Below are 22,272 nucleotides of genomic sequence, written 5' to 3'. Positions count from 1 at the left end.
GTGGCCTTCTTCTCAAGGACCCTACAGGGCCCTGAGATCCGACACTCGTCGGTCGAGAAGGAGGCCCAGGCGATTGTGGAGGCGGTACGACGCTGGAGGCACTACCTGGCAGGCAAACGATTTACCCTCCTTACCGACCAACGTTCGGTCGCTTTTATGTTTAATAACAAGCTGAGGGGCAAAATCAAGAATGACAAGATCTTGAGGTGGAGAATCGAGCTCTCCACCTACGATTATGATATCTTGTACCGGCCAGGTAAGCTGAACGAACCCCCCGATGCTCTGTCACGAATTACATGCGCCAGCGCGCAAAGTGATAGACTTCAGACCCTCCACAACGACCTCTGCCACCCCGGGGTCACCAGACTTTACCACTTCATTAAGGCCCGCAACCTGCCCTACTCCATCGAGGAGGTCAGGACCATAACCAGGAACTGCCAGACCTGTGCCGAGTGCAAACCGCATTTCTTTAGGCCGGACAGAGCAAGCCTGATCAAGGCCACCCGCCCCTTCGAGCGCCTGAGCATCGACTTTAAGGGGCCCCTCCCGTCCTCTGACCGTAATGTGTACTTCCTCAACATTGTTGATGAGTACTCCCGTTTCCCCTTTGCCTTCCCCTGCCCAGACATGACCAGTACCACGGTCATTAAATGCCTGAACGACCTCTTCGCCTTGTTCGGGTTCCCAAACTATATACATAGTGACCGGGGCTCCTCTTTCATGAGCGAGGAACTCCGTCAGTTCCTACTAGCGAGAGGTATTGCAGCAAGTAGGACCACCAACTACAACCCCCGAGGGAACGGCCAGGTGGAAAGAGAGAACGCGACGGTATGGAAGGCCGTCCTCTTAGCCTTAAAGTCTAAGGGCCTCCCAACCTCCCGCTGGCAGGAAGTCCTCCCGACAGCGCTGCACTCCATCCGGTCACTACTTTGCACTGCCGTTAACGCCACCCCCCATGAACGAATGTTTGTTTTCCCCAGGAAGTCGACTACGGGAACCACTCTACCAACCTGGCTGACCTCTCCGGGGCCCGTCTTGCTGCGAAAGCACGTGAGGGCCCATAAAACAGACCCCCTGGTCGAGAGGGTGAACCTCCTGCACGCCAACCCCCAGTACGCCTACGTGGCTTACCCAGACGGGCGGGAGGACACTGTCTCCTTACGAGACCTCGCACCCTCGGGCACTCCGGAGACACCACCTTTACCCCCCCCCACCACCCCCCCAATTCCAGCCCAGGTAGACGGCATGCCGGAACCCCACGAGCCTTCGCCGACCACGCAGACACCAGCACTAACACCGGATAATGCAGCACCGCCGCTGCGACGATCGGAGAGGCTTACGAGGCCTCCGGACAGACTGACATACCAGAACTGGTAGTACACTTCACCCCGCCGGACTCAAATCTAAACAAGGGGTGAATGTGGTAAACCACTTTTATCGTTACACTATAGTTATCACTGTTGTATTGTTATCACCGTTATCACTGTTGTATCACGATACGAGGTCGCCTCTTGTCGCGCTGTTATACCTGGGCTGACCACCTCCGACTCCGCCCATGGCTCCACCTACCTGCCCAGGTATAAAGGTAGTCGACTGGCTGGTATTCCTCCTTGTTGGACCCGATCACCCACGAGGGTGGGCTCTGTTATTTAGTCAATAAAAACCTTTAGTTACGTTCCTAACTCGTCGCTTTTTATTGGACGAATTGATAGGTATATCAGGACCCGCCGACCTGAGGCGCGAAGGGATTAGTGCCAATTAACTGCCTGTTAACAGGTAGTTAACAGGCAGTTTTTAGCCTAATCCCTATTTTGAAGGGTGTCGTGAGGGATTCCCGACGGCTCCAAACCACGCCAGGTTAGATGAGGCGGGCCGTCGGGTTGAAGGACTTGGAGGGGGTCGCGATGTCGGTGTTCAGGTGAGTGATGGGTGCATGAGTGCAATGGTAAGTGTGTTTGGTGTGTCTAAAGTGTGTAAAGAAGTTTAAATTACCTGTACTTACCTTAACAGCCTTCCTTCCTCTAGGCTTCGGGAATCCATCATTCAGCTGGCACAGAAAGCAGAATGGCTGCGAGCTGTCAAAAGTGACAGCCTTCAGCTTTCAGTGCCGGCGTGATTTCTAACTGAGTCTGCGTAGAAGGACTCAGGTTAGAAGTAAGACTGTCAGTGTTTGACAGCTTCAAACAGCTGTGAAACACTGATATTTCATCTGTCAACACGTCTTGACAGATGAAATTTCAGTCTGTGACGTCACCTGTTGCTGGGTGGCCCTTAATTGGCCTGCTGAGCCCGCTGGGCGGGCTCAACAAGGTCAATCAAGGGAAAATCGCGTGGATTGGCCGCATCTCGATGGAGGCGGGACTAAAACCCGAAAGTTGTAGTCCCGCCTCCTTCCCGACTTCTGAATGAAAATCCAGCCCAAAGGGACAGAAAGCAGAGAGTAGTGGTGAACGGTTGTTTTTCAGACTGGAGGCAAGTGTGCAGTGGTGTCATCCAGGGGTCAGTGTTGGGACCACCGCTTTTTTTGATAATCTATTAATGACCTGGACTTGGGTATGTAGGACATAATTTCAAAGTCTGCAGATGACACAAATCTCAGAAATGTTATAAACAGTGAGGAGGATAGTAACAGACTTCAGGAGGACATAGACAGACTGGTGAAATGGGCAGACACATGGAAGATTAAATTGAACACAGAGAAATGTGAAGTGATTCATTTTGGTAGGAAGAATGAGGAGAGGCAATATAAACTAAATGGTACAACTGTAAAGGGGGTGCAGGAAGAGAGGGCTGGGGGTGTACACAAGTCTTTGAAGGTGGCAGGACAAGTTGAGAAGGCCGTTAAAAAGGCACAGGGGATCCTTGGCTTTATAAATAGAGGCATTGAATACAAAAGCAAGGAAGCTATGCTAAACCTTTGTAAAACACTAGTTAGGCCCCAGCTGAAGTATTATGGCCAATTCTGGGCACCACACTTGAGGAAACAATGTCCAACTTCAGTTGTTTTTTTTTTACACAATTAGGTTTTGAAATGTTCCTTTCAGTAAAGGACTGAAATCCAAGATGCTAACTATCTTTGATTTGGTTTGTGAGTTTTCCTCATGACACTTGCTAGTTTCTCTCATGCTTGGATAAGATCCCCATGGGATAGCCCTATTTTCTTATCAAACAACTTTGCATTGGTCAGTCAATAGATTCTGGAGCTGGCTAGCTGTTATACTGTGTTCAGGATTCAGCAAAACTGCTATGAAACAATGAGTTGGAGGTGGTCTTCACTTAAATCAAGATAATGAAGTTTAGGATGGCATAGAGGATGTTAGACTGCATTTTTAGAGTGGTTGTACAACTGTAGCGGCACAAACCCGCTCCCGGAGGTGTTGTGTAACGAAACTGAAAAAAATGTCCTTGTCTGACTAAGCAGCCATTAATTGTACATGAAGCAACTGCTCCCCTTAGCAGTTCATGCTTCAATAAGGTAATTACAGCTGCCACCAAGGTGCTACTGTAATTTAAGAATGAGAGTGTCAAACAAATGGTCAAATATGTATTGCAATCACTATGAAAACAAATTGCTCCAAGGTGCAGTTCTGACTCCATGCCTGGGCTTTCATCTGTGTTGTTTCTGATAACATAACGGGATTAGCTGCAGCAAAACAAATCCACTTCCAGCACTGTTTCTACAGTCCCTCGGCTAATGTACCAATCCTTTAATAGGCTTGCGCAATGTTCAAACGGATTAAACATTCTTTTTCATTCCACAAAATTGTTTCTTTCAGTTATCAAGATGGCTTGGTAATTGGAAGCTTTTCGTTGTCTTTTTGAAGATGCAGAACTACAGAGCCTGAATTTTGGATTAGGTTGGCAGCTGTTGAAGATTTGAGCACAAAGAAGGGTGGGCGATAAAAACAACAATAAGAATTTGCATTTACATTGGCGCCTTTAATTTAGAAAAACCATCCCGCGGCACCCCAGAGGCTTAAAGAAAAATTGGACGCTGAGCCAAAGAAGAGATGAGGAGAAGCAGCCAAAAAAAACTGGCCAAAGAGGAAGGTTTTAAAGAGGGTCTTAAAGGAGGAGAGGGAGGTGGAGCGGCAGAGGAGTTTAGGGAGGATAGTCCAGAGCGTGGGTCCTAGGCGGCTGAAGGTACAACCACCAACGGTGGGGCGAATAGAGAAGGGGATGCACAAAAGGCCAGAGTCAGCAGAATGCAGTATTTGAGAGGTGATTGCATGCAGGTTAATATACAAATATTTGCAAGGAAAGCTAACCCATGATTCAAGATGTCTCTGCATCAAAATTTGTATAAATTACACAAATAGAAATACGCAATTTGAATATCTTACAGCCATTTAGTTACTCATTCAGCAATGTAATCAAAACAAAACAACAGATAATTAACAAAAAACTAAATATTGCACATGATTGACTATAGAATATGCTGTTGTTTCAAATGTAACGTTTAAAAGTGGATTGACTATATCTACTGATTCTGACTATTGAAAACCAAATAATTGGGCAAAGTTTTATGCCTGGATAAGGGTTTTGTATTTAAGTGAAATACTTGAATCAGAAATTCCACTGAAGTGATTTGGAAATGATTTGGTGCATTGGAGTTCAATACAAGTACCAAATTTATCCTTGAATCACATCTACACATGGTCCCCTGCCAACATTATCTTCAGATGTGGGGTCAACTTTCGCATTTATTGATGACTCCCAGCTTTAACTTTCCACCACTTTTCTCAACTCTGCCTCTGTGTTATCAGACTGCTTGTCCGACAACCAGTCTGGGATGAGCTGCAATTTCCTCCAGCTAAACATTGGGAAAGACCTGAGGAATTGTCTTTGACGCCTGCTACAAACTCCATACCCTCACCATAGATGCCATATCCCTGGAGAGGAGACAATGCCTTCGAGAGAAGAGAGTGAAAATTGACCGGAAAAAGAATAAGGAAAAAGTACTGCCGCAGACTTGATGGGTCGAATGGTCTAATTATCTGATATAGCCTGGAGCAGCAGTGCCAGTGCTGCACGCTGGTATCGCACTGTCATCCCTTATACCTTTTTTTTGAAGGGGGAGGGAAGTTTATCAATTTGAATTCATTTTCGCCCTCTCTTTATGGGTCTTCCTGCACTGTTGTTTGCACAGTTGTTGGGAAAATGGCCTAGTTCATCCATCTGCCATTACCAGAAACTAGCTGCTGGGGTGGGGGTGGTCTCCAAGTTGATTCGCCCATCAATTTTCACTCCCTGTTGTAGGAAAGCTGTTATCAACTTGACACTCTAAGGTTAATGTAACTACAAAAATACAGCGATCTCACAACAAGTGATTAAAGAGCCTTGGTTGAAGTATTGATGGACCCTGATGAAGAAGGGATCGTTCAGATAAGACCGCGCTACTCATCAAAGGCAAATTGTGAACAATAAACATACCAAGTGCTCATTGTCAATGTTAAGTTCTAGTATTTTGTTAAGTGTATTTGTATAGCTTTACTGAATCACCAACCCTTGGAGAAGACTGATTAACTGGGTCAGATTACCGGAAGTACAGTTTTAATCTCGTTAAATTGGAGGTACCCTTGTGATATGGGTCAGTAATTAGTTGGGAGGTAGGAGACCAAGGATAGGGATGTTCACTGATTGGCGGGATGTGACAAGTCATGTTCCCCATGGATCTGTACTGAGGCCTCAGCTTTTCACCATATATATATATATATATATATATATATGAGAGAGAAAGAGTAATGACAGATGAAGAAATGGAGAGTTGTATATTACTTTAGGAAAGATGTGAAGGCTTTAGACAGGGTGCAGAAAAGATTTACGAGAATGATTCCAGGGACTTCAGTTACGTTGATAGACTGGAGAAGCTGGGGTTGTTCTCCTTAGAGCAGAGAAGAGTGAGAGGAGATTTGATAGAGATATTCAAAATCATGAGGGGTCTAGACAGAGTAGATAGAGAGAAACTTCCCATTGGAAGAAGGGTTGAGAACCAGCGGACACAGATTTAAGGTGATTGGCAGAAGAACCAAAGGCGACATGAGGAAAAACTTTTTTACTCAGTGAGTGGTTAGAATCTGGAACGCAATGCCTGAAAGGGTGGTGGCGGCAGACTCAATCATTGCTTTCAAAAGGGAATTGGATAAGTACCTGAAGGAAAACATTTGCAGAACTACAGGGAAAGGGCGGGGGAGTGGGACTAGCTGAAGTGCTCTTGCAGAGAGCCAGCATGGGCTCGATGGGCTGAATGGCCTTCTTCCCTGCTGTAACCATTCTATGATTCTATGATTCTGTATCCAAGTTTGCAGATGATGCTATGTTAAGAGGCACAGTAAGATGTGTAGATGGGAGCATGAAGCTACAAAGCAACATAGACAGACTCAAGTGATTGGAAAAACTATGGCAGATGGAGTTCAATGTGGGGAAGTGTGAGGTTATCCAAAAGCAAAATACTGCAGATGCTGGAAATCTCAAATAAAAACAGAAAATGCTGGAAATGCTCAGCGGGTCAGGCAGCATCTGTGGAGTGAGAAACAGAGTTAACGTTTCAGGTCGATGACCCTTCGTCAGAACTGGAAGAAGTTGGAGATTTAACAGTTTTTAAACAAGTAGAGAGGCAGTGAAAGACGGGGGTAGGACAGAGGAGGGAAGAACAAAAGGGAGGGTCTGTGATAAGGTGGAAGGCAGGAGTAATTAAATGACAAAAGGGATGATGGTGGAAGGCAAAAAGGGGTGGTAATGGAACAAGTAAAGAAACAAAAGATGGGTCTAGAGGAGCTGTAAATGGCAACAGCAGAACCATTACCAGCTCCTGCTTTCTGAAAAGTGAGGTTATCCACTTTAGATTTGAGAAAGACAAATCAGAATATTTTCTTAATGGAAAGAAAATAGGAACTGTGGAGCAGCAAAGGGATTTAAATATCCATGTGCACAAACCACTAAGAGCTAGTGCACAGGTACAAAAATATATTGGCCGTGGCAGATTCACCAGAATGATACCAGGGCTTAAAGGGTTAAATTATGAGGACAGGTTGCTTAAACTTGGCTTGTATCCCTGTAGTTTAAAAGGTTGAGGGGTGATCTACTTGAGGTGATAAAGGGATTTGATAGGATAGACACAAACTATTTCCTTTGGTGGAGGAATCCAGAACAAGAGGGCATAACCTTAAAATTAGAGTTAGGCCAATGAGGAAGCAAATTCTAGTGGAGGCCAGTGCTGGAGGCACCAGTGGGCACAGTACAGCATAAGTGCCAGGATCAAAGCCCATGGAATTACAGTCCTTGATATCTTAGGGGTGAGCCATGATTTTGGGTTATTTCTATTAATTTGCTTTATGTAGCTTGACTCAACTACCAAATTAGGCATCACACAAACCTAAACCTCAATGCATTATTCCTTCACTCCCTTATTGAAGAATACCTGCTCTTGGTACCAAGTCAATGAACTGCAGATTGGGAACTCAATATATGGAAAAAATCACATTTTGTTTTGTTCTTGAGATGTGGACTATGCTACATTTATTGCCCATCCCTAATTGCTCTGATAAGGTGGAGGTGTGCCTTCTCCCTGAATCACTGCAGTCCTAATGGTGATAGTGCTCCCCTGATGATGTTGGGTAGGAAATTCCAAGATACTGACCCAGCAACAATGAAGGAATGGCAATCCGTGTCCAAGTCAGGATGGTGTATAACTTGGAGGGGATCTTGGATGTGATAGTGCTCTCACGATATCGCTGCTCTTTTCCTTGGTGGTAGAGATTGTGGGGGACAGAGATGCTGTCAAAGTAAGCTTGACAGTGAGTTGCTGCAGTGCATCCTGTAGATGGTACATACTGCAGCCACAGTGAGTTAGTGGTAGATATTTAATCTAGTGGCAGAGGCCCCAAACAAACAGACTGCTTTGTTCTGAATGGTGTTGAGTTTCTTGAGTGTTGTTGAGGCTGTGTCCATCCAGGCGAGTGTTGAGTATTCTATATTACATTCCTGACTTGAGCCTTGTAGATGTCAGAGGCTTTGAGGGGTCAGGAGGTGAGCTACTTAATATGGAATATCCAGTCTCTGCCCAGCTCTTGTAGCCATGGTGTTGATTTTTGCATTAGTCCACTCTAAAAAAAAAATTTAAAAAACATAAGAATGTGATTCGATTTGCTGAAACAATATATTGTTTAAACTCCACAAGTTTTTAGGATCACAATTCCCTTGATCAGGTGAATAGTTTCAGTTTAGAATTCACCTGCTGAAATAACCTTCCAGATCCTGAAAGCCTTTACATTTGACAATATTAAAGCATCCATTCTTGTACAATAGATTCAGACAAGTTACCTCGTCAGTCATCAATGACTGCTCCAGACTGTCATTGGGGCTGAAATTTCTTGGGGCTTCTTCCTCTCCATCGCCATACCTTCGGAGAAAGTTCAGTAGAAACATTTATTCATGTAAATGGGATTTCTGCTGAAGTTACAGTGGCGGAACAGGAGAAAGCCTGAGGAAAGTCACCCCCAGTGTGTCTCGAAGTCCCCAAGTCTCAGCATGTATGTATTCTGCCACCATGTTTATTTTCTCTCTGTGTGTTAATAATATGCTTTTTGTGATTTAAACTGCAGGTTTTACAGGCCCGGCATGTGAACAGAAGATCGACCCTTGTGCCTTGTCACCTTGCCAGAACAATGGGACCTGCTTTGCAGATGGCACATCGTATAGTTGTAACTGCAGTCCAGCCTATACTGGACCACTCTGTGCTCAGCTAATTGACTTCTGTGCCCTTAATCCCTGCTCCCATGGCATCTGCCGCAGTGTTGGAACCAGTTACAAATGCTTTTGTGTCCCAGGTACGATACATTCTCAATGAGCTTCATTGTCTTCCTCCTTTCTTCAGTAAGGATGTCACAGTAGCACAGTGACTATTTTCATTCCAGGAAAGAAGTGACTATGTGTTTGAAGGATAGTTGCCTCTAAGATAATCATATGGAATTCTAGCACACTGAGCCAAAGATGGCTGGAATAGCCTGTCAACTTAGGAAATGATGGTGCGATACAATGTGGCAAATAAATTAAAATAAAAACTGTATGCACTGGCATAGAAGTAGGTAGCAGGGACAAAATCAGATCACAGTTAGGCATTCAAACATATGAACAAGGCGAACACGAAAAGACAGCTGGTCCATCAAGCCTGTCCTATACCGTCATAGTGCAATTTATGCACACCATGAGCTTTATCTAACCAGCCACACTATCTCTGGGTCGAGGCACAAGCCAGAGAAAAAAATCCTAGATCAATTTAGGGGGATAAAAACACTCTGAGAAATTCTTCTCCAACCTCAAAGAGGATTAAACAAATTCCAGGAGATTACAGTGAGTGGGAGACACATCCCCCAATAACCCACCTACCTTTTAAATGCTGTAATGTCAGCCAGTCATCCATCTCCTGTTTGAACGTTTGCAACACATCCGCACTCACTGCATGAGTTCCTTAGCAATTTGTTCCTTAGGTTCAGAACTCTCTGTTAAAATAAATAAGTCCTGACATCTAGCCTAGTTCTATGCTTATGTAATTTATACTCATGTCCCCATGTCCTCTCTAAACCTATCTAACTCAAATAGTCTTATCTACGTGGATTGTGTCTAATCCTTTCATTAGTTTAAAGGTTTCAATAAAATCTCCTCAAAGTCAACACTTTTTTAGAGTAAAAAGCCCCGGTTGTCTAAGCCTATTACGGTAACTTAGGGCCTTTAAACTAGGTGTCAATCTAGTCACTCTCCTCTGAAAGTTTTCCCACGCCTCTCTAATCACTCACCATGTAGCAGCACCAAAACTGAGCACAGTATTCTAGATGAGACCTAACCAAGGTCTTATACAAGGACAGCTTACTATTTTTATTTTGTTCGTGATCATTCTGGTAATGTATCCTAACACTCGGTTTTCTTCTGATGTTCCCGATGGCGGGAGAGTCCAGAACCAGGGGTCACAGTCTAAAGATAAGGGGTAAGCCATTTAGGACAGAGATGAGGAGGAATTTCTTCACCCAGAGAGTGGTGAACCTGTGGAATTCTCTACCACAAAAGGCAGTTGAGGCCAATTCATTAAATATATTCAAGGAGGAGTTAGATATATTTCTTAAGGCTAAAGGGATCAAGGGATATGGGGAGAAAGCAGGGACAGGGTACTGAATTTGGATGATCAGCCATGATCTCATTAAATGGCGGAGCAGGCTCGAGGGGCCGAATGGCCTACTCCTGCTCCTATGTTTCTATGTTTCTATGTTTTGCTATAGCCTCACAGCACTTCATGACAGTAATATGACACCTAGATCTTTCTCCAGCTCAATATCTTTAAAGTTCATAACCCCATTTGGTGTCCTTAGCGTTAGCCCTATGAACATACATATTACTACATTTATCTGTGACAATCAGGCAATTTATAATGGGCAGCCGGTCCACAATGCATGTTTTATGCCCAAGTGGCTATTTGACGCTCTATCCTAATATCCTTGGCTTCCACAGCCTCATTGCTGCAAGACACCGTAACTCTGCATAAAACATTTCACCATGGATTTACTCTGAATCTAATACAAAAGCAAAATACTGCAGCTGTTGGAAATCTGAAATAAAAACAGAAAATGCTGGAAATACTCAGCAGGTCAGTCAGCATCTGTGGAGAGAGAAACAGAGTTAACGTTTCAGGTCTGTGGCCCTTCGTCAGAACTGGAAAAAGTTGGAGATGGAACAGGTTATTAAGCAAGTGTAGGGGCAGGGAAAGGGGGGAGGGGAGGAAAGAACAAAAGGGAAGGTCTGTGATAGGGTGGAAAGCAAGAGAGATTAAGAGACAAAAGGGATGATGGTGCAAGGCAAAATCCCTGTTACCATCTCATTTTGCCTGCACCATTATCCCTTTTGTCTCTTAATCTCTCCTGCCTTCCATCCTATCACAGACCTTCCCTTTTGTTCTTTCCTCCCCTCCCCCCTTTCCCAGCTCCTACACTTGCTTAAAAACCTGTTCCATCTCCAACTTTTTCCAGTTCTGACGAAGGGTCTTCGACCTGAAACGTTAACTCTGTTTCTCTCTCCACAGATGCTGACTGACCTGCTGAGTATTTCCAGCATTTTCTGTTTTTACTCTGAATCTAACTTGAGCAAGAATTCTGATTGAAATGGGTCATAAAAATAGAACTGGGACTCTAACCTAAATAAAATAAGACTCTGGGGGAGAAATTCATTATAGCCCAGGAGTGGGCACTAACTTTGGAAAAGTTTGAGATTTAGTGCCAGGTAAAATTCAGTGCCATCGCTCAAAGAAAGGAAGCGCTAATGACCTAGCTCAGTGGTGTTAGACTCAAAGCACTTAGCAATTTCAGGTGCAGTCTAATCGCTAGTCATCATTGCCACATGCTCTTTCCAGTTCTTTAAAGGGGAGGTTCATTCATGCTGCAAAACCTCATTCTCAGCAGTGCTGATTCTGCAGCTGTCTCAGCAAGCATCAGAAGGTCAAGGAGAAGGAACCGGACCACTGAAGGAGGTGTCATTATGGCAGATCAACGGCCCAGGGAGAGAGCTCGCCGATTCTGTGACCAAGCATTGGAGATGTTGGTCTTCGCTGTGGAGAGACGGAGGGCGGTGCTGTACCCGGCAAGTGGCAGGATGCCCTCACCGCAAGTCTTCCGCGCCATGTGGTGGGAGGTAGCCCAGCAGGTCTCGGGCAGCACTGTGGTCCCCAGGACCCACACACAGTGCAGGGAGAAATTTAACAACCTCACTCGGGTGGTCAGGGTGAGTCAATGCTTCAACAGTTGCTACATACCACCATCTGAACCTCAGTCTGCACACACTGCCCATACCGCCACACCCCCAACACTCACCCACCAACAATCTCCACCTGCCAACACTCACACCCACATCTCACATCTTGCACACAATGACAGCTATTCAACTATGACAAGCACATCACCCAAACACATTACTCCACACTCACTCACACACTTTACTCTCCCTTGCAGGCCAAGGTCACTCACAACAGGAGGGAGCAGGAGCGCACAGGTAGGGGACAACCTGACACCCAACCACTGTCTGTGCTGGAGGAAAGAGTGCTGCAAATCATTGGGCGCCAGGTGGTGGGCGCCGTGGCCACTGGCGACGTTGACCCTCTTGGGGACAACATATGTTCATCCCTACTCCTTCTTCTCACATCCCACTTCCCCCTCACCCCACAGGCCTTTCCCACTTTCCAGCTAATCATGCTGTATGCATGCCTTTCTCCCTTCCTGCCCCCCTCCCCTCACCTTAACCCGATTCTTGTGTCTTTATGCTTTCAGATAATGAGCAAGCAGTTGAGCAGCCTGTCCCTGAGGGTACCATAGAGAGCGAGGTGGAAGAAGAGGAGGACGGAGAACACACTGCGTCACTGCATGTCTCACCCGCAGGCACCAGCTCAGGTTCTGGCACTATGCGTTCTTTAGAGACTAGTACAGTAGGGGGATCTGCACAACGTGAGGCACTGGGGATGAGTGGGCTGCAGCAAGGCCAGGGGGAAAAGGTAGCTCGGAAGTCAGCTCCCCGGAGGGCATGTTCGCGTGTGCGTTCTGCTGCACAGGATTCAGATGAGGATCTCGATGGGGAGGCTTTTAGAAGAAGGCTGATGGGCATGCATGCGGAGTTGATAGGTGCAATGGCAACGGTGCCCAAGAGCCTCTCGGCAATGGTAAGGAGCTTGGAGGAGTCTGCCTCCAACATTGCACAGAGCTCTGCGCACACCATGGAGCCCATCATCTCCAATCTGCAAAGGATGGTGGACTCACAGAGAGACCGTGGCAACCCAGACCTCATGCCGCGTCTGATGGGCAATGTCGCAGCTTCCATTGCAGCGCAGGTGGAAGCCACGCAACATCTTAGTGCTGTAATGCAGTCTATGCTTGGTGCCATCGATTCTCAGACTGCTCTCATGCAGCCTCAGCTTAATGCCACGCAAGCTCTGACAGCTGCCATCGTGGCTGGGTTGACCACCGTCCACCGGGGCTTTCACAGTGTCACAGCAGGCCAGCAACCCTTGCTGCTGCAGACTGGTAGTGATGCTGAGGTGCTGCCCCGGGGGGAGTGGCAGTGAGTCAGTGGAGCAGGAAGCTGCTGTCCTCTCTCAGGATGACAGCATTCCTGCTCCCACCACTGGCACTTCGCCACTGTCCTTGTCGCTGCCTGTCATCCAGCCAGCCCAGACTGCTGCCGCCCATGCTGAGGTGGCGCAGTCTACAGCCGGGCCTTCCAGGCCCAGAGCAGGTTGAGGGCGGCCTGCAAGGCCACCTGAAGTCTCCTAGACGGACACTCTGCAGCCTTCTACCAGCCCTGCTGCAGCCACTGGGCCAACAGTTCGTAGGAGCACTAGAGTAGGCAAAGGCACAGTAACGAGAGGCACTAACTGATTGCACAGGGTGAATAGCTAATATTGATGTTGTAAATATGTGTTCACTGATTATTGATAATGTATTAATTAGCTTTGGATGATTTTGTGGTGTCTCTCATTTCAGCTTTGCGCTGTGATATAGCCTGTGACAGGGATGGAATGATGGGGATGTGGTGAGCAACGGGGATCTGGGGTTTAATTTATTGGAACCGCAGCCTGATGAGGCGATCACGGACCGCCCTTCCAGAAGGCTGATTGAGTGGCTGCCTCCTCCCTCGCTCCTGTTCCTCTTCCTCCTCGTCCTTGTCTTCCTCTTCCTCCTCGTCCTCATCATCCTCCTCCTCCTCTCCCTCTTCCTCCTCCTGAGGTGGCCCCGCAATCCCTGGTGGTAAGGGCTGGGCCCGCATGATGGCCAAGTTGTGGAGCATGCAGCAGACCACAACAAAATGGGACACCCGCTCAGCCGAGTACTGGCTCCTCCTGAGCGGTCAAGGCAGCGGAACCGTTGCTTGAGCACCCCGATGGTCTGCTCGATGATGTTCCTGGTGGCAGCATGGCTTTCATTATATGAGTGCTGAGCAGGAGTGTTGGGGTTGCAGAGGGGAGTCATGAGCCAGGTGGAGAGTGGCTAGCCCTTGTCTCTGACCAGCCTGCAAGCTTGATGTGGCGGCTAGTTGCAGGAGGTGGCAGAGTTTAGTGACCACAGCCTTCTAACGCACTGCTCCTCACTTAATCGGAGGTAGGAGAAGTGGCGGCTGGAAGAGTGAGGGCACACCAGTCTGGCGCAGGATGAAGGCATTGTGGCTGCTGCCAGGATAGCAGGCATTGACATTGAGGATTCACTGTCTGTGGTCACACACCAACTGCACATTAAGTGAGTGCTAGCCTTTGCGGTTACAGAAGACCTCAGGATTGTTATGTGGTGCCCGCAAAGCCACGTAGGTGCAGTCAGTGGTGCCCTGCACCATGGGGAAGCCTGCTATCCTGGCAAAGCCACATGCTCATTCGTCCTGCTTCTCTCTGGTGATGGGGAAGGAAATGTAGTCACTTCTCCTACTGTAGAGAGCCTCTGTGACCACCTGGATGTAGCGATGGATGGTGAACTGTGAGATGTTCACTATATCTCCTGTTGCAAACTGGAAGGAACCGCTTGCATAGAAATTGAGGGCGACAGTGACCTTAGCTGCCACTGAGACTGCCATGGTCAACCTGATCTGAGGCTCAAGGTCTGGTCGCAGGAGGAGGCAGAGTTCTGTGACCACCTCCTTACTGAAGCAGAGCCTTCTAATGCACTGCTCCTCACTTAATTGGGGTAGGAGAAGTGCTCTCGGAATAACCTCAGAGGGTAAGGCCTCCTGTTGAGAGCCCTGATGGCCCTCCTCCTCCCTCTGGCCACATCTTGCAATCTTTCTCGCTGTCTCCACTCCCTCCACTGTACATCCTGGAGGACGAGGTCAACTGCCAGTACAGCCCCCATTAATGTAACGATGTGTAGCACTTTGAAATTTTGTCAGAATAAATGTAACAAATTTTTAGTAGCCACAACACTCCTGATACTAAAGAACCTTTAAATGACTGAATTAAACTTTTGTACAATGGCAAACTGACAAGGAAGCAGTGAAACAGCACTAACCTGACAGCTGCGACTGATCCCTTTAAATACCGCCCCTGAAGCAGCCATCCGCCTGCTTCATGCCTCCTCTTCCTGTCATTGTCGGGGTGAGGCGCTAAGGCAGGGGGCGATAATCAATTTGGCAGATCGGGCGCTCAGTGAACATTGCACGCTCACTGAAATCATGATCTGCATGGCGCTAAAGCCCCAGGCACTAACTGTTAGCGGTGGCGCTAAGGGGCAATTGGATTTGGCGTGCGGCACTGGAATCGCCTCGCCCCGCTGCTACTTCATTAGCGCCCCGTTAGCGCCCCCGCCAGGCGCTAACGGGAGACGCTAACCAACTGAATTTCTCCCCCTCTGTCCATGTTAATGAATCAACTGCAGTTTCATTCCACCCACTTCCATAGACAGGTAATAGGAAAAGTTAACTTTGGCTTATCAAGATCCATTGTATTTCTTTTATTAGTCTAGCATAACAAAGCAAGATGCAAGGCAGTGATCCAATTGAGGGGTTCAGTTGGTATATTCAGAACTCTTTGTACTGCCCCAATAATGTGCCTTAACTCTAATTCCAAAAGACTGGACCCCACTTCATCAATGAGACATTATTATTTCCTACACTCTGTGGTGTCTGATTGGGGTTAATTTGGACTTATAGCGATAGCGAATCGGCAGCCCGTTTTATATCTCTCCCGATTTTTATTTCTATCACTATCATCCATTTTACGCTATCGTGCACTGTCAAAATTACCTCCATTGAGTCTAAGAATTTAGAGCCAAATTATACTATTGGCTTGACAGTGCAGCCCAAGCACTGTAGCAAGGATTGGTTCTACATGGACCCTCTTGTTTCTCCAGTGGCAAGCTAACAATCTCAGACATGCTACTGAATGAGGCACAATGAGGGAAAATCAGTAGACAAGTCTCCCAGACTTGTGGCTGGCTCACGAGCACCATTGCTGGCGATTTGGGAGCAGGTTAGTCGCCTGCTCTTGCAGGCAAAAAATGATTGACACATGGCACAAGGGAAATCTAAAAAAGGGGAGCGAAATCATTTTAGTGAGAATAAATAAGGAGAAAAATCAGAATATAAAAAATGTAATTGAAATATGATGTTTGTCATACATGCTGCATAGAAAGTTATTTTAATAAAAAGAAGCTATGTAAGATCCTCCTCAAATGTGCATAATATGTCATTCGTCCAGGCACTACTTATCATGCTGTACAGTATATCTCACACATGCGATTATTTGGGAACAGAACTACCCAGAAGGAGCAGTGTCAACAGCTTACCCAATGGTTATACTGTTGTTCATTAAGTGATATAGAGATGATGGCCTAGACATTACTGTTGGCAATATTGGCAAGTAGATGCTGAACACATTAATATGACATTCCTTTGTCCACTATTTTAGCAGAGGCATTAACCCAGGGTAATGTCATACAAATGTGTTAAGAACTCATCTATTCATATCGGCAACAGTAACTTGTAAGCTAATGTCATGGTTAAGGTGGTAATTTGCCCTGGGGGAAAATAATGCATTAGACATAATTAAAAATGTCAGAAGTCATAAAAATCATGACCGAGGTCATCACAGACATGCTGTGTGGGCACTTGAGGGCAATATGTTCTGCTTTTATCTGTGGGTTGTGTTGGACACTAGCTCAACAGATGAGTTAACCTTTTGGGTGCGGACCCTTCATGATGACGAAATGTTAACTTCTCTGTTCTCTCCATAGATGTTGCCTGACCGGCTGAGTGTTTCCAGCATTTTCTGGGTGTTTTTTGCACCAAAATAAACGTATTGTGGTTTAATACTGCCATCTATTGACCAAGCTGTACTGACGTGCACAGAGCTGTCACAGTTGCATTTTTACCTAAAAAAAACTTTCCTGTTATATTCCCAATATAAATTTTGTTTATTATTTATGTAACATGTGGGTGGAACTAGGTTATAGTAATCACTGGTTAGAAAGCGTATCAAAACAACAGAGAAAAAACATCCTCTTTTTCAACTACTAAGGATCCAAAGGAGTGTTCAGGAGCCTGAATCGGTGCATTGTGGATTATGCAACAGCTACTTCTGAACTTCATCCAACTAATTCAGATCTAGTCAGGTTTGACCCAGTTTCTCCCATTTTTAATCTGTTGGGACTTCAGATGTGATTCAGTGGCAGAGCTTGGAACGGAGAACATTCAAAGATGTGGTTCAGTGGCAGGGCTTGGAACGGAGAACATTCAAAGATGTGGTTCAGTGGCAGGGCTTGGAACGGAGAACATTCAAAGATGTGGTTCAGTGGCAGGGCTTGGAACGGAGAACATTCAAAGATGTGGTTCAGTGGCAGGGCTTGGAACGGAGAACATTCAAAGATGTGGTTCAGTGGCAGGGCTTGGAACGGAGAACATTCAAAGATGTGGTTCAGTGGCAGGGCTTGGAACGGAGAACATTCAAAGATGTAAATACAACAATTGAGGGGCATCACCTCCATGTTGAAGTTTCCAGGAAGACGTTATATTTCCATCGAGAAAAATGACTAGATTAAAGCACTAGTGATTTGATAATGCAATTGCTCATATCAGTTGGATCTATCGCTACTAATCTGTTTTTCTTCTGGACTTTGAGCGAACACTCAAACAAAAAACTCACCACCAAAGTTCACAGCGCAGAGGATGCTATGGAGTGCATTTTCCTCATAGTGTAACCCATTTTGAAAAAAGTTCCTGGTATAAACTGGGGTGGAAATCTGTTTGTTTTCACAAATTCTCTTAAAATTGAGTCATTGCCCAGAGGTAGATTTCCTCAATATCGAGTTCAACAATTTCAGACCATAACCTCGGCCCCTATTATATTTTTATATTTTATCCACACTTTTGGTTTGTGCCTTTTCCTTTTTTTCCCTCTCTCCCACATGACAGCTGTCTCTCACTCTGCCAGCGCATTTCACACTTCATCTAGAGCCATTGTTTGTTTCTTTACTTGTCCTATTACTATCTCGTCTCACCTTGAATATCTCTTAATGTCTCTTCTTTCATCCCCTCCCCCATTTCCCAGCCCCCAAACTGCCTTTTGTTTCATTTCCTGTCTTTTCTCTCAGTCCTGACGAAGGGTTTTGACCCGAAACGTTGACTGTTTCTCTCTCCATGGATGTTGCCTGGCCTGCTGAGTTTTTCCAGCGTTTTCTGTTGTTATTTTAGAGTTCCTCCTGTATGTAAAGTGCTGCTATGTAAATAATGAACACAGAGATAACTTAAGTGCAGTACTTGTGAATGTTGGAATTGGGCTTGCCGAACCTTTTTGCATGGAAACATTTAATGCTTTCCTCAGCATAGAAGCAATTTGAAAGGATGGGCAATATATGCGCAATAAACGCAGCCTTGCCAGCGTTGCCCACATCCCAAGAACAAATATAAAAACTATTCCTGATAAGTAAGGCAGGGCATTAATTTATGAGCAGAGGTGAAGCTTTCCAAGAGGCATATTTTAGTCAGTGTGTAAAGGTATAGATAAAATGCAACATGTAATTACAGTGGTGCAGGTCAGACTGGAACACTATTTTGATCTCCCTATCTGAAACAGGTCTCTTCCTTTCTGAAGAATGCACATAAGAGCATAAAGAAGTCAAGGACAAGAAGCCATTCAGCCCATCTTGTCTCTTTAGTATTCCACTGCACTTTGAACTCCCCAAATGCCTTTTATTCCAGTATATTGCCTGGTAGCTCATTCTGTTTGTCATCCTTTGAGTAAATTTATCAAATATAAATTATGTTGTAATTATTTGACACTTTTAAAAACATACCAACAGCGACATTTTCTCTAAAATAATTCAGTAAATAAAATATAGATAATCATTATCTTGGGTGGAATTGTCTTGTTTTCTTACAATAACGGAAGTTAGTTTGGGCAACCTCAATCCAGTACCTATATGGTGCAAGACCACAGCACAAAGCTGCCCATAGCTCTACTTTGGGTCATATTTATGTAGAATTGATTCATACATTATTAATGTAGATCAGTTACTGTCTTTTGTCTTCAGGCTCACCTTCAGCTGCAGTTTGAAGCAGTCATTGCCATGAGTGCATGTTATTATGTTACGATTTAAGTATGAAGATTTGGTTCTCCGCAGGTTACCATGGTCTGTATTGTGAGGAGGAATACAATGAATGCCTTTCAGTACCTTGTCAGAACTCGGGCACCTGCAATGACTTGGTAAATGGGTATGAATGCCTGTGCCCTGCTGAGTATGAAGGTAGGTCAATGGGAGTCTTTAAGGCACACATGTTGGGTCATTGAATAAATTCCCTTATTCCTGCAGAAGAATATACCTTTAACTCTTTGACTACTGAAAGTGTAAGCTTTCAAAATGCATTTATGTTTTCATTCAGATCAGATGCGTTGCTTTCCATAAAGATGGTAGAGGTCTGCTCCTACATGTCCCCATGCAGCAATTTTCCTGGTCACATTGTTCTATCATAAAGAGGCCAAGCAGTTCCCCACAGGGAGGGAGAACTAGAGGGAGAGTTGCTCACCTCCGGGCCACTCTTGCACATCAGCAGTGAGTTGCAGAAGAGCATTGATGGAAGTCTCAGAGAAGCTCACCTTGCCCAGCCAGAATATCATATGAGGCGGGAGGTGGAGAACCCAAAGGTGGCAGAAAATACATTACAAACTAGACCAAAAGAAAAGATAAAATAAAATGCATAAATAAAATAGAATAGAAAAATGCATAGATCTGAATAACGTTTCTGAACTTATATCATATTCTATCCTAACATGCACACTGGATAGCAATCAAGACCTGGGGGGAAAAATTCGGTTGGTTAGCGCCTCCCGTTTGCACCGCCGGGGGCGCTAACGGGGCGCTAGGAACTGAGCGCTCGAGCAATTGACCAGTTGTTTTGCGGTGGCGCTAAACACTACCACCACGATCTCCTGCGCCCACAGATTGTGACGTCAGTCAAGCGCGCAACGCCCCGGTAGCGCTCTGGACCGGATATTGAGTCGCGCCCCCTGCCTTAGCGCCTGCCGCTAGGAACGACAGGTAGAAGGGAACGTTTTCAAGTCGGGAAGTGGCTGGGGGAGCACTATTTAAAGGCGGGCGCTTCCTGCCTTTTCTTGTCGGCAAAATTTTTGGTTTTAACGCTGTCCTAAGGAGTTTTGGCCCTCAAACCACTTTTGTGGTTCCTATGTGCCGAGCTCTATCCATTAGTGCTTCCAACACAATTGCTTTTGAGGTCTCTCCAGGCCGAGATTCAAGGCTGCAATGAGCAGGGTGTGGCTGGTCAGCAAGATGGCCCCTCCCCTTTAAGAACTGGACGGCACCAGTCTGTCTGGCTTCCATGGTAATTGGCATCGCCTGAGCTTCGGTAGCGTTCTGAGGTAGCGCCTCGCTCCCTGACGTTTGCGCCTTATGAGAGGTGTGTAGCGTCTGATTTACTGCTCAAATCACCTTCAGGGGCGAATTTGGCAGTCGGAGGCGATAATTAGCGCCGGGCGCTAAACTTTGTGCCCGGCCGATATTAGCGCCCCCAAAATGGGCGATATCGAATTTCTCCTCCCCACCCCCCCCCCGGAATCTTGGAAAGGGAAAGGAAAATTGGCCATGGCCAACTGTAGTGTTCCTACCCCAGCAGGGGTCAGCTAACTCAGCAAAGACCAGGGGAATCTTGCTAGACTGTATGGTTCAGCTATTCAGTGGATAAACTCATTGAGGGGAGCTTGAATAATTAGAGTTAATAAACAACTGAAATTAAGTTGCAGTTGGAACCCATTATTCCACACTTTTTTCCGATAAACCTCATTGTAACAAACAGGTTTTTTTCTGATCTCAGGGGACTCTTACCATACCTGCTTTAACACAATGTTTGTCTCACCTTACCATCTTCTGAAGCCTGTGCATAGACCTAAGACAAGCTCAGTAGGCAATGATTAGATCCCACACTCTCTCCAAAAAAAAAAGCCACTGCAACTGCTACGTTCCCTCAGGCCACAGACTTGCCACCGCTGGTACCCTTCCCATTTCAACCCTATCCTCTGCCACTCTTAAGTATAATATAATCACCAATACAAATCATTCAGAAAACCACCAGTAATTCGACAGCAGATGCGGATTGTTCTTGAGTCATCTCCACACACAATAACTCACAATAATGGCTTTTTATCACCATGCTGATTATCCCTTAATCATTGAAATGCACCAGACATTCACTCCCCTGTCAAAAGCTAAATCTTCCTTGTTTTCATATGCATCAAAATGGCTGCATGCCAGCAGTTAAATGATAGTCAAGATTGGACTGGCACCGCATTCTGCAGCACCATAGAGCGGTAGGTGGGAGTAACTCTGTCTGCTAACCCGCACGCAGCCAGTCTCAGTCGGGCTATGAGGGACGGTGCAAAAATTGGTTAGGTGAATTTTAACATGGGCAGAGGCCTGGGATAGTTCACCTCCCCGGTCTCCTGATAGTAGACAAACTGAGCGTGGGTAGGGAGAAATAACCAAAATATTAAAACAAAGGTTTTTTTTATATGAAAATTAAAGAAAAGTTAAGAAAGAGAAAAGGGCATTAGCTCATCCAAGCTCATCTCTGGTACCTGAATTCTCTCATTATAGCATCCAAACTCAATTTCAAGGTTTCTAAAGTTTTACCCTCTACTGGCAGATTTTTCTAATAATTTATCTCCGAGAACAGAAATTCTTCCTAAATTGTGTTTCAAAACAATTTCAAAACTGAAAAAGACACATTAAAATTTATTAGCCTTGAATTTCTTTGCGGGTTCTGCTAGATTCCCACCAGAGTTATGGCGTTAGACCGTGAGAACCCACCAGATAAAGGCAGGAACCCCGATACACCTGGATTCCAGGATTTCCCAGTCAACCTTATGAGGGGCAGAATCTCTGTCCATCCCTTACAAGGCCTATGAAACCAAGGAGATGAAGCCAGAGCAGGGATTCCTTGCACTGCTCAGTGCTGGAGGGCACCAGCGATTATGCCAGGATCACTGCCCGTGGATTTTGTACTTCATTGGCTGTAAAGCGCTTTGGAACGTCCAGTGGTCATGATAGGCACTATATAAATGCAAGTCTGTCTTTCTTTGTATATTTTCTATAACCGCAAGCAATGCAGCTGCTGCTTGGAAACCATCGATCTAATCATCCAAAACTCTACCACCAGAATCCTAACTCGCACCAAGTCCCGTTCACCCATCACCCCTGTGCTCGCTGACCTACATTGCCTCCCAGTCCAGCAATGCCTCAGTTTTAAAATTCTCAT

The 22,272-nt window shown here is 45.7% G+C and overlaps 1 protein-coding gene across 1 annotated transcript in view; it reads left to right on the top strand.

Moving 5' to 3' along the window:
- Positions 1 to 22,272, top strand: part of dner (delta/notch-like EGF repeat containing) — a 333,612-nt gene that overhangs the window by 295,913 nt on the left and 15,427 nt on the right. Inside the window, exons 8-9 of the mRNA XM_085989907.1 lie at positions 8,604 to 8,828; positions 19,128 to 19,250. Of these exons, the coding sequence (XP_085846033.1) occupies positions 8,604 to 8,828; positions 19,128 to 19,250 (348 nt within the window). The remainder of the gene's footprint in view (positions 1 to 8,603; positions 8,829 to 19,127; positions 19,251 to 22,272) is intronic.

This window comes from Somniosus microcephalus, chromosome 6 (assembly GCF_052327205.1).
Source record: "Somniosus microcephalus isolate GS21.2 chromosome 6, FLI_Smic_1.0, whole genome shotgun sequence".
NCBI lineage: Eukaryota > Metazoa > Chordata > Chondrichthyes > Squaliformes > Somniosidae > Somniosus > Somniosus microcephalus.
The sequence above is the reverse complement of the archived record's forward strand: the minus strand, read 5'-3'. Positions and strand labels throughout refer to the sequence as shown.